Source organism: Andrographis paniculata, unplaced genomic scaffold (assembly GCF_009805555.1).
Source record: "Andrographis paniculata isolate CXL003 unplaced genomic scaffold, ASM980555v1 Contig64END, whole genome shotgun sequence".
Classification (NCBI taxonomy): Eukaryota; Viridiplantae; Streptophyta; class Magnoliopsida; order Lamiales; family Acanthaceae; genus Andrographis; species Andrographis paniculata.
In genome coordinates, this window is record NW_026137600.1 from 1,021,399 (window position 1) to 1,034,658 (window position 13,260).

A 13,260-nucleotide genomic window follows, 5' to 3' on the forward strand; every position below is an offset into this window, starting at 1 on the left:
AAAAAAATAAATAAATTATTTTTATATATTTTTGTTTAATAGCCGATAGCTTTTGAGAAGAAATAAATTAATTTATATATATATATTTTTAAATTGAAAAATACAAAAGTGGGTAAAAAATTGCAACTAGAACACACCCACAATCTTGTTACTATTTATTTCTTTCAAAATTATTAAATTAGATTTTTATTTGTTACAGTATTTAATAGGATTAAAAATATACTATTGTTGATATTTAATATCTTTAAAGCCGAAAAACAAAATTTATTTTTATTTTTAATTTTTATTATTCTTTATTTTTTAAATAACACAGACACATAAATTCCAAAAAACAAAATAAAGTGGAGATGGTGATCTCTGGGCAGCAATGATTAAGAATTACAATAATAATAATGCATTATGCAGTGTTCCTCTTACCTCTCCGTCGGTGGATCGAATCGCCGCCGCTCTATTCCTTTCTTCCTCTCTTCTCCGAACAAACACTCTAATTAAGGCCGTCCTTACCAAAAATGGCGATGCCCAGATTATCATTATCATTATCAGTAGCGTCGCTGGTACTGTTTTTGGGGAGATTAATCTCAGGTTCCATGGCAGCAATTCTTGTCCTCATTTGGGCCCTCCATTTCCAGACAAGCTTCCTCCCTTCTCAACAACCTGCAGCTCATGACCTCATTTTTGCTGTATGTAAGAATTATTCAATTTACACTTCTTCTTCTTCTTCTTCTTTGAATTGAATTGAATTTGCAGGTGTTGCACCCTTTGTTCATGGTAATTGGTTTCATCCTCATCAGTGGAGAAGGTAAATTCAATTCATTCAATTAAATGTTATTATCCACATAAGTAAGTAATTAAGTAATCCTTGTGGTTATGGTTTTTGCAGCCATTTTGGTGCAGAGATGGTTACCTGGTTCCAAAAACCTCAAAAAATCGATGCATCTTAGCCTCCAAGGTGTGGCTTTAGGGTGTGGAATATTTGGGATTTGGACAAAATTTCATGGCCAGGATGGAATTATGGCTAATTTCTACACACTCCATTCTTGGATGGGTCTCATCTCTATTTCTTTGTTTGCTGCTCAGGTACCTACAGCTAATTTATTTAATTTATTCAATCGATCATCGCTTTTTATTACATTGGGGGGAATGTCTGTTGGAACTTGTCATGAATTACATCTTAAGTCAGAGCTCTGTTGTTGTTGTATTGAAATAACTGAGATAAGAAAAGAAAACAAATAAATATGACATGATTCTGTAAGCACGATCGAATTTAAATCTACAAATTGACAGAGAATTTTCTGTTGTTAAAGCCTACGACCCAACTCCTCTTAAAAAAATACCGTTACTTCCACCACTTATATCCATTATTATTAATTATCTTATTAGTAATCAAATACGAGAAAATTATATTGGAATGTAGTAGGAATAAAATAGAAATGACTAAAATAACCTCGTTAGTAGGTGTGATACAAAGGTAATGATATTTATGTAATATATTGTAAGTTGTAAAGGTATTTGTAATGTTATGTACATAGTAAAGTTATTAAAAAAAAAGGAAATGAATACTTTGTTAAAGGGACGAACTAAAATGGAAAAATGGATACTTTGTTATGAAACGGATGGAGCAGATGAAATCAACATCGGGTGTGTTTGTTTGGGGATTTTCCCCAAACTTTATTATTCATTCAATTTTTTGTCTCAAAAATATCAAATCAAACACCAATTTTTTATTTTTTATACAATATTATATTAAAAATCATTTTTACATTCAAAACATCACATAATACAACTATTCACATTCAAAATTTTTACTATTCATATCTCGATCCAAAATCCAATCTCTCGAACAAACACACCCATCATATATATATATGCTGCTCTTAGACCACTTATATCCCTTATTATTAGTAATAGAACCACTTATATCACTTACACCCTTTACCCTTTACGTATTCATTTACTTTTTACACAGAGTTTTAAAAATATTAGTATTATATTGGAATATAGTATAAATAAAATAAAATTACTAAAATAATCTTATTAAGTATTGTGTGATATAAAAGTAATAACATTTGTATAATATATTATAAGTTGTAAGGGTATTTGTAACATTAGGTAGATAGTAAGTTACTTAAAAAATAAATAGATACATTGTTATGAAACGACTAAAATGAAAAAATAAATAATTTGTTATGGGACATAGGGAGTATTATTAATTACCTTATTAGTAATTGTTGTATGTAACTATATGTTGACTATGTGTATGACAATATATATTGATCCGCTCAAATCAACATCGTATTGATTTGGTCGGATCAACATAGAATCCGCAGCCGAAATATAATATCTAGTGTGATAAAGTGAATGGACAAAAATGTCCTTACAAGTAGAAGGGTTTACACTCAAATATCAAAATAAAAGAGTGGCATTATAGTAATTTTGATTACAAGTTAAGAAGTATTTTCAAAATAAAAAATAAAAATAGATCCATACATATGCGACAAATGAAGTATGTAATTTTGTTATAAATTAATTAAAAATATTGTCTAACCAGCCAAATTCGAACATATTGTTTGCAAAAATATGATTGAATTGAGCTCAGACATGAAAAGCTCGTCTTGATCAAATTTAATCTTTACATGGTACAGTGGTTGTTCGGATTTATAAACTTTTGGCATAAACGGGAGGTGCGAACAACGAGGCGGACATTGCTGCCGTGGCACGTCTTCCTCGGACTTTACACTTACGGGTTGGCCGTGGTGACAGCGGAGACGGGGCTTTTGGAGAAGCTGACGATCTTACAAGTGAGAGGAGATGTCCTAAAACGGTGCCCGGAATCGGCTGTCGTCAACGGCTTGGGACTTTGCTTGGCGCTGCTGAGCAGCACCGTGATTCTTGCGGCGGTCTCGCCTAGGCGCCGAGGTTTGAAGCGTCGAAAGATTTTGCATTTGGACAATGACGACGGCAGCGACGACAACGGTAACGGATATTTTCGAGACAAGAGTGCACAATTCTTACATCCTGCGTAATGTCAATGTGAATGTTGGTTATATTGGGTTTTTTTTTTTTTTTTTTTTTTTCTTAATGTAAAGTTTGGTTTTTTGGTTGGAAAAAAAAGATGTTCTTATGTTTGAAAGGAGACAGTGCAAGAGAATGTTAGTAAATATGCTTTCAATTTTTCTCATCTCAATTATTTTTTTATATCGTATTTATCTTTTACATTATTGTACTAATCTTAAAAGTATTCTTATGATTTTATTATTATTATTATTATTATTATTATTATAATAAGATATTAATAAAAATATCTTTGTAATTTTTTTTTTTTTAATTTGTACTACGTTGAGAGCATTAGAGCCGGGAGAGAAGTAGAAGCAGTACTATCTTTTCTACACACACAAATATATTTATAAATATTTAAAATTCTTCATTCAACTTTATGATTAATTTATTTTTTTTCCAAATATATTTATTTATTTATTTATTATATACTCTCTCGTACGGAAAGATTGCAAATAGGTTTTTTTAATATTAATATTAAATAGAAATGAAGATAAAATAACAGGAATATTTATTATTAATAATATGTAATATAAAGATAATATGTAATAATAGTTATAAATTATAAAATTATTCTTAATATTAAATAAGTAACTAAATAAAAAAAATGAATATTTTGTTTTGAAATACTCAAAAAGAAAAAATTAAAAAAAAAAACTAATATTTTGTTTGAGATGAAGGAAACATTATATTTTTGTGGTTATTTTTATTCTTTTAGTAAAAAATTATAAATTTTATATCATGAAGATAAATTTACATTGAGGGCTAAATACAAATGAAGACTCGCATCATCACATGAAACACTCAAATCTACCCAAGCCCATAAATGAAAAAACAAAAGGTCCAAATTTAGCTATTGGGCCCAACCCGACCCATTAGTAAGCCCAAAATAGCCCATATAGAAGGCCTATAAAACCTGCCAATTAAATAGGCTAATCCAATCCCCACTCCAAACAACCAAACTTAAATGGGCCTGGCGTAAATAAACAAGGGACATGGGCCACCACAAACGGCCCAAAAAGAATTCAAAATCATCTTCACATAAAGTATAATATTAGTTGTATTAGACACAAAATTTAAGAAATATTGATATTATATTGATAGTTGGTAAAAAATATGGATAAAGAACTTTTTTGTCCTTATAAATGTATTAGTGTAAAAAGTAGTGGCAATTGTGTAATAATAATGAAAAGTAGAGATAGTTTTATAGCGATATGGTTCTATTGTTTTGGAACGGACAAAAATGGTAAATAAGACTATTATATTTGAACAGAGGAAATATATAAATTCCATTAGTACGAGACTTTTTAGATGAAGTTTAAAAATAAATTCGTACTGACTGAGCCTAAAACGGATAATATCATAATAGTGTTGAATTGACGTAATCTTAGCATCATACTCTTCCACATTTGGTACATTAATGGGCCTGTTTGTTTTGAAAATTTTCTTCAAACTTTACTATTTCATTCAATTTTTTTATCTTAAAAATATCAAGTGAAACACTTATTATTTTTTATATATTATATTAAAAATAAATTTTACATTTAAAATATTCCATCAATACCTATTTATATCCAGATACCCTGTTTATTTCGTATCTTACTAATATATGTATATATCATATATATATATACATTACAACCATCCGATTAGCTAAAACTAAAATTATCAAAATTTCTAAAGTCACATGTACGTTACTATATTTAATATTAAAAATATTATTATATTTTTATATTTTTTTTAATTTATATTATATTTTAATATAATAATTAATATTTAAAAATAAATAAAGCTTTAGAATTACTCTATGACATTACCGTTTTTATCCGTTCATATTCTATATCATTTTTCTTTTTTAAAAATAATTATAAACTTTAGTTTCATTTTAAAGTTCGATTTTTTGTTTCTACGTTCGATTTTCGTTTTTTCATTTTTTTTTTAAATAAGTATTTATCAGAAAACAAAAATCCAAAATAACATCGTTGTCGTCGAACCATAAAACAATCCCCAGAAGAGGGCAGTGGGGATAAGCGATTGAATTTGTGTGGAACCTCTTCAACCCCAATTATATATATATATATATATATGTATGTATAAGGATGAGGACTGAGGAGGAAGATGACCCACCCAAGCTTCACCATGGCCTCATCCATGGCATCTCACCTCACTCTTTCTTCTCCAATATGATATTGACAATGATACCCTGCTATTATTATTGCCAGAAACCTCCAAAACTTTAATGCCATGAAACAAACAATCGAAAAATCCTTGTGGATACACTCTCTCCTTTTTAACCATTTTCTCATTCCTCAATTTTGTCTCTTCTCATTCAATCAATTCAATCCCTAATGTCTCCCATTCTGTAATTTTTTATTAACTTCTCTTCGTTGATGGAGATTTAGGGTTCTTACCTTGCTGTAATTGCAAAATTAGGGCACAAAATTTGCACCCAATTATTCTTCAGTAGCGTATTTTAACTGGCGTCGTTGTCACTGGCCGCTGCCATTTTCAACATTCCATTCATTCATCTGCTCAACGAAATTAGCCACAGAGACCCACCCCCATTGACGAATTTCAATCCTTACTGGAGAAAAACTGGCCACGAGATATCTGGTGGCCCGTGTAGCTTTTATACGCCAGATTTGTAATTATCATCAGGAATTTTGTAATTTCCCTTCTTCTTCAGGAGATAAATGCTATTGATTGTTCTGCCATTTTAGGACCTGCAGAGAAGATAGATATTTCTGTGTATATATATATATATAGATGTATGTATGTATTGGTTGTTGAGATTTGAGCTTTTGAGGTATGGAGTTTAGGGGAAATGGAGAAAGGGGGTTGTGAATTCGCCAAAGAGTGGGAAATTAGGTATTTTCCATCGATAATTCCTACATGATTGTCAGGTTAGGATTTCTGGTTGCTGCTTCCATTGCAGCATACACTGTTAAGCAGATTAATGTTAAAGGCTCGAAGCCTCGAGACAAACTAAGTAAGCCTTCGATTTGTTCGATTTCTTTCATTAAAATGGTCTGTGTGTGTTTAATCTGAGGTTTGTTGAATAAGGGAATGATGCAGAGAATCGGCGCCATGAACGAGAAAACAAAGAGAAGGTGCACGCAAGGTGTTCGACGAATTTCCTCAATGAGGTTGTTTTGAAGTTTCGTCATTTTTCAAAGTTCTTTTTGTTTTGATCTCTGTATCGAATGTTTTTAATCTGTTTTCCACGCCATGGCAGGAAGAAGAAGACGAGGAAAAGGAGGAAGTGAAGCTGATCAACAGCATTATCAATCCGGCCCTGGTCGATCCGTCGAACACCTTCGACGACGAGCTTCTGCCGGAGTTCGAGAGCCTACTTTCTGGAGAAATCGAGTTCCCGTTACCCACGGATAAGTACGACACCGCCGCAGCAAAGCTCAAGGCCGAGAAAGACAGAGTATACGAGGATGAAATGGCGAACAACGCAAGCGAACTCGAACGTCTGCGCGACCTCGTCCGTGAGCTCGAAGAACGCGAAGTGAAGCTCGAAGGCGAGCTTCTCGAGTACTACGGATTGAAAGAGCAAGAATCGAGCATCTCCGAGCTACAAAAACAGCTCAAAATCAAAACAGTCGAAATCGACATGCTCAATATCACTATAAGCTCTCTGCAAGCCGAAAGAAAGAAGCTTCAAGAAGAGGCCTCTCACGGCGCCGTCGTCCGGAAAGAACTCGACAACGCGCGAAAGAAAATTAAGGAACTTCAGAAGCAAATTCAGCTGGAGTCGAACCAGACGAAAGGGCAACTTCTTCTTCTTAAACAACAAGTTACGGGGCTTCAAGCGAAGGAGCAAGAAGCGTTCAAGAAAGACGCTGAGGTCGAAAAAAAGCTCAAAGCCGTGAAAGAACTCGAAGTCGAGGTCATGGAACTTAAGCGTAAGAACAAAGAATTGCAGCACGAGAAGCGGGAGTTGATCGTGAAGCTCGATTCTGCTGAGGCAAAAGTGAAATCCCTTTCAAACATGACGGAGGTAAGTTTCGATATTTACGCGCTGCCGTTAAACGATAATTACGTTACGTGATTTGGTTTTTTCGAATTTTTCGAATCTGCAGACGGAAATGGTGGCGAAGGTGAGGGAGGAAGTGAACGAAATGAGGCACGCAAACGACGACCTCGTCAAGCAAGTCGAAGGACTTCAGATGAATCGATTTAGCGAAGTCGAAGAACTCGTTTATCTTCGTTGGGTCAACGCGTGCCTACGATTCGAGCTTCGAAACTACCAAACGCCGCGGGGGAAAACATCCGCGCGCGATTTGAACAAGAGTTTGAGCCCGAGGTCGCAAGAGCGCGCCAAGCAGCTAATGTTGGAATACGCAGGATCGGAGCGCGGAGGCGACACCGATATCGACAGCAACTTCGACAACACTTCCGTCGACAGCGAGGATTTCGACAACACTTCGATCGATAGTTCGACAAGCCGATTGAGCGTGAGCAAGAAGCCTAATCTGTTTCAAAAGTTCAAGAAATGGGGAAAGAGTCGCGACGATTCGAGCGTGCTGTCTTCCCCGGCTCGATCATTAGCAGGCGGGTCTCCGAGCCGGGCGAGCATGAGCCTGAAGCCGAGGGGTCCTCTCGAAGCTTTGATGATGAGAAATGCCGGAGACGGTAATGCGATAACGTCATTCGGAACTGCCGAACAGGACGAGCTTAACTCACCGGATTCCGTCGCGACGTCTTTCCAGTTGATGTCAAAGTCGGTCGAAGGCGTTCTCGACGAAAAGTATCCCGCGTATAAAGATCGACATAAGCTCGCGTTAGAACGCGAGAAGCAGATTAAGGAGAAAGCGCAGCAGGCGAGAGCGGTGAAGTTCGGCGACCCTCTCCGGGGGAGCGGGAGGCCCGTCTCGTTGCCTCTAAAGCTCACTCAGATAAAAGAGAAGCCTTCGGTCGTCGTTTCGGGAGACTCAACCAGCCAATCGAACGACAACGCAGCTGATACGCCGATCGTTAGCAAAATGCAGCTTTCGCAGATCGAAAAACGAGCGCCTCGAGTCCCGAAACCGCCTCCAAAATCATCTTCCGGCGGCGATTCTGGTGGTGGAAGTACGAATGTTTCGACTCGGGTACCCGGAGCCCCGCCCCCGCCCCCTCCCCCGCCAGGTGGACCTCCTCGCCCGCCACCGCCGCCCGGAAGCCTCTCGAAAACTAGCGGAGGTGGGGATAAAGTTCACCGGGCTCCCGAGCTAGTCGAGTTCTACCAGTCGTTGATGAAACGGGAGGCGAAGAAGGATACTTCGTCGTTGATATCGACGACGTCGAATGTATCCGATGCACGGAGCAACATGATCGGGGAGATCGAGAACCGATCATCGTTCCTATTAGCCGTACGTGTTAATTTTCGCGCAATTGTCGTTTCTTGTTTCTTTGCAATTCTAACAATCGAATGCTCCAAATGTCTTCAATCAGGTAAAGGCAGACGTCGAGACGCAAGGTGACTTCGTCAATTCATTGGCAGCCGAAGTTCGCGCGTGTTCTTTCGCTAACATCGAAGATTTGGTCACGTTCGTGAACTGGCTAGACGAAGAGCTCTCCTTCTTAGTACGTATTATCGTAAATTCCCAAACGTCGCAATTACAGTCGATTTTCTTACAAATTATCGTTCGATCGTCTACATTAGGTCGACGAACGAGCCGTTCTCAAGCACTTCGACTGGCCGGAGGGGAAAGCCGATGCATTAAGGGAGGCGGCGTTCGAGTATCAAGATCTAATGAAATTGGAGAAGCAAGTGTCGTCGTTCATCGACGACCCAAATCTCCCTTACGACGAGGCTTTGAAGAAGATGTATAAGTTGCTCGAAAAGTAAGCGTTCGATTTTCTGTTAATTTTCCCGAATCGGTATAAAATTTTTACGCCGTCGTGTTATCGACAGGGTGGAGCAAAGCGTATATGCGCTGCTTCGTACACGAGACATGGCGGTTTCGCGCTATAAGGAGTTTGGAATCCCGATCAACTGGCTGCTTGATTCTGGCGTGGTCGGGAAGGTAACGATCCTAATCTTCGATTATGTTATTATCCATTTAAAAGCATAACGTGCTCATAAATGCGAACATTGCTAATCGATACATAGATCAAGCTTTCGTCGGTTCAATTAGCCCGAAAGTACATGAAACGCGTCGCAACAGAGCTCGACGCGATGAATGAACCCGAAAAAGAACCTAACAAAGAATTCCTGATTCTACAAGGCGTTCGTTTCGCATTCCGCGTGCATCAGGTGCATTAAGAACTCCAACTTTTTTTAAATTTTTTCGAAGAACCGTACGCATAAAATTATCATTATAACGAACGTTTTTCGCAGTTTGCCGGAGGCTTCGACGCAGAAAGCATGAAGGCGTTCGAAGAGCTAAGAAGCCGAGCTCACACACAGACGACAACATCAACAGAAGATAACGAACCGGGAGCTTAAGATACGTCGATTTCTTCTCGTCATTTACTTAGCTATACACTTCATCTTCGACAAATTAAATTACATGTATATCGAAGTTCATAGGATCAATATTCGAAAATCATGCTTATAGTGAGATTTATTTCTTCATAAACTTACATGAGACAAAAAAATTTCTATATTACCGCGCTCGATTTTTATCATCAGTAGACAGAATTCTCTGTTTTCTGAACAGCAAAGTTGAAATTCCTCAAAGGGCTCATCGAGCCGGGTCGAGGCGATTTGGGCATCTCGGAAATCCTATTTCCGGAGTAGTCGTAATAAATCACTCCCGAAAACTCGGGCGGCTGACATTTTTCGCCCATAAGGATTGCCTTTTGCCATAGTCCGCTCTCTTCTTGAGTCCCTTTGTAGAAAACATCGGATTCTTGTCCGGGCGCCGGCGTTTTCTTGCCGTGAGCCAAAGGCGTCATCGCCTTTTGACTTATGGTTGCGATGAGCTGTTTGGGCGAAAGCAACGGCACTTTAGGTACGTTGGAACCGATCGTTTTGGGTGTTGACTTTGCGGAGAATTGTCGAGCGCGTTTAGCGCAGAAGGCGACGAGAACGGAGACCGCGACGAAAAGGCCTATTGCAATAGGGATTTGGGAGAAGGTTCTTCCCATATCACCAACTACATGGATCATTGGTAAAGCTCTAACCATCTTCTTCTTGTTCTTGTTCTTGATTTTTTTTTTTTTTTTTTTTTTTTTGAAGTGTTTTTTTGGAGGGATTCTTGAAGGGGAGAATGGAATGGGATGGAAGAGGAATGTGTGGCAAGAATAGAAATGAGGATTTTGGGTGTGTGTTTATATATGTGGGGGTGGGGGGGGGGGGGGTGGGAATGTGGAAAATATTGGGGAAAGAGAGAAGTTCAACTTTAGGATCACTTTGTGGGGTTTAATGAAATGTGGCCATAGAAAGTGGTTCTTTGATTAGGCAAACAACAATTAACAATTTGAGTGGCAAAGAAATTGCACTAAGACTTGTGGATAGAGTTGGTTGGTCAATATATATATATAAAATCATTTGCTGTAATTTTTAATTCGGGTGTTTTAAAATTTTGTGACCTAAATTTGTGGTACAAATTTTAAAAAATATTGATATTATGATAGTAATCAATACAAATTATGGGTTAAAAAGTTATTTTTGCCCTCATGAAATTGTGTTTTAGTTCATGTATAAAAAGTTATAATATTTTCGTAATAATAAGGAAAATTAAAAAGAATTTTATGATGATATGATTATTTAAGACGATGAAACAATTAATTTGGGAGAGATAGAAATAGTAGCTATGATATGAATGGAGTGTGAGTTTTTTTTTTTTTTTAAAAAAAATATTCTTCTATGTATAATTTATAAAATAATTTTAAATGAAAACTAGAGATAAATTGGTTAAAAAAAGCAATTATTGAAATTATAGAATCTAACAAAATCATACCTAAAGTAATCAAAATTATGAGACAGGTTGTATTAGTGGTTACATATTTATTCTTGGATTTTGGAAGTTTGACTTTGGAATTTTGAGTGGTTATTTGATTGTTTTGAGATTTGACCAAATCAAATGACTCATCAAATTTAGGTGGTAAGGCATACTGTTGTAAAAAGGCAAAAATAAAAAAATAAAAAAAAAGTTGGTTTTCTTGATGAATTAATTTGGGTAATACATGATGAATGTATATCTATATGTGTGCACTGTATGTTTCTTTTCATGGACTTAAATATGATAAGATATTTTATAAAAAAAAAAATGGTATAGTTTATATAGTAAAAATTTGAGTGTTTGGGTAATTTTTTTTTTAACTTTATCAATAACCTTTTTTTTTTTTTTTTTTTTTTCATTTTAAAAGCTTTTTTGGGAGATCAAGAAATCAATGATTGGCCAAATTTGGGGATTAATTAAGGAGGTAATGAACCCTAGAAAATGTCAACAATTCTCAAGATTGACCGACTTTTAGTTGGGTCAACTAAGCAGTTTTTCTTTTTCTTTTTTATATTTAAAAGAATATGACCTGGTCTATGGAAAACACACAAGTTGAAGTATATGATTCCTGGTTGATTCTTGGGAGATCATGGGAGTAGAGGTCCAGAGGAATATCACACCCTTGTTATTTTATTTTATTTTTTAATTATACTTTTTTCTCTCCGTTAAGTCTTAACTATTAATTTGTTTTTTTTCTAGTGTATATAATATTATAAATATCTTTATATTTATAGTATAATAATACTAATAAATATATTTTTTCTTTTCTCTTAATTTGTATTATATATAAATATAATACTCTCTCCGTTTATAAGAATGGTACTATTTTTCATTTTTGTTCGTTCAAAAAAAAATATTATATCATAATTTAGTAACTTAATACCTTACAACTTTCAATATATTACGCAGATGCTATTACTTTTTTATCACACAATCTAATAGAAGTATTTTTATTTTTTCGACTATAAATCAATATAATATTAATATTAAAAAATGTACATGCAAAAAGTAAATATTACTCCCTTTTTTCGGAACAGAGATAGTATTAGCAAAATTCTATATGCAAAAAATAAATAAATACCTACTTAGGAACATTAGTATTAAATTTAAAGGTTTGAATTTTTATAATATATATATATATATAAATATATACATTTAAAACAATATAAAGTTCTAATTTGTGCAAGTCCGGGACTAAACTGCGATAACCCTCACAAGTCTAAATTGATGACTCGAGTTTCTTAAGTGACATCAACTTTGCAAACTTATTTAGGGCTTTAAAGTAAATTTCAAGTTTTTTATTTAATTTTTGTTATTATTAAATACAAAAATATATGCAAAAATTGGTTTCAATTTGTACATATTGCAAAAATTAAATCGATCGATCTTCGGATCGGACTAATTGAACATACAGTGAAAAAACTCGGTTAGAATTCAGATAGTGTAGTCCCCGAATTATTGGACATCCTCCAAATCGATCCTCATCAAATTGGACAATTAGATACTTTGCGATCATAAGAATCGGATAATCCAATCCAATTGACAACTCTTCACCATAATTTTACTGCTTGATTGTTAATTATTTTACGATTAACACTTATAAATTTGATTACTTTTTTAAATTAGTAATATCATACTTAAAAACTTATTTTGTCTACAAATATCATATTTGTACTATTTCATTTTATAAGTATCAAAATATAATAAAAATCGAAACGTTACAAATAAACACACATTAAAAGAATTTTTTAAATCTAAGTTAAACAAAATATATATACATATAATATATATTTGATTCTTTTGGTAATTTGTTTGGTGTTAGTTCAAATATTTTTGTTTGAATGATGATCGGTAAACAAGATATTGTTACATATGATATTTTGTATTTTTATACAAAAATAAAAAAATTAAATAGTAAAAGTTTTAAAAATATATTGCTAGCCAAAAACAATAGTTTTTGTCTGATCAAATAATAAAATGAAAACATTTCATTTATACCCTATGTGATAGAAAAATTATTTCATTATTTGTACACTAGACTCATTCAATAGATTATTCAAGTTTATTTAATTTGTTAGTTACAATTTAGATATTTTTTCAATATAAAATTTTGAATGAAAAATAAATCTAGACATATAATATTTCTAATAGAAAATATAAGTTATAATATAATATTTTAAATATAAATATATTGATTGTTATGATTGTTAAGTTTTTTTTTTTTTTTTAAATATCAAAATAAAAAATACAAGTAAACAAAGTCACC

At 34.3% G+C, this 13,260-nt stretch overlaps 3 protein-coding genes across 4 annotated transcripts; 2 read left to right on the top strand and 1 right to left on the bottom strand.

Moving 5' to 3' along the window:
- Positions 1-309: 309 nt before the first annotated feature.
- On the top strand, positions 310-3,153 carry LOC127261628 (probable transmembrane ascorbate ferrireductase 4). The gene is made up of 4 exons (XM_051289911.1): positions 310-680; positions 748-799; positions 881-1,077; positions 2,643-3,153. Exons 1-4 carry the CDS (start codon positions 510-512, stop codon positions 3,021-3,023), a joined length of 801 nt encoding a protein of 266 aa, XP_051145868.1. The 5' UTR covers positions 310-509; the 3' UTR covers positions 3,024-3,153.
- A 2,047-nt stretch (positions 3,154-5,200) lies between these two features.
- On the top strand, positions 5,201-9,626 carry LOC127261655 (protein CHUP1, chloroplastic). 2 transcript variants are annotated; one of them, XM_051289949.1, is made up of 9 exons: positions 5,201-6,043; positions 6,130-6,200; positions 6,290-7,060; positions 7,143-8,414; positions 8,497-8,628; positions 8,708-8,889; positions 8,960-9,071; positions 9,158-9,301; positions 9,386-9,626. In XM_051289949.1, exons 1-9 carry the CDS (start codon positions 5,947-5,949, stop codon positions 9,491-9,493), a joined length of 2,889 nt encoding a protein of 962 aa, XP_051145906.1. In that variant the 5' UTR covers positions 5,201-5,946; the 3' UTR covers positions 9,494-9,626. The 2 variants fall into 2 exon arrangements, with proteins under 2 accessions (XP_051145906.1, XP_051145905.1); XM_051289948.1 differs by having other exon boundaries at positions 5,203-6,043; positions 6,118-6,200.
- On the bottom strand, positions 9,540-10,323 carry LOC127261656 (uncharacterized). Its single transcript, XM_051289951.1, has one exon. It carries the CDS (start codon positions 10,174-10,176, stop codon positions 9,676-9,678), a length of 501 nt encoding a protein of 166 aa, XP_051145908.1. The 5' UTR covers positions 10,177-10,323; the 3' UTR covers positions 9,540-9,675.
- Positions 10,324-13,260: the final 2,937 nt, after the last annotated feature.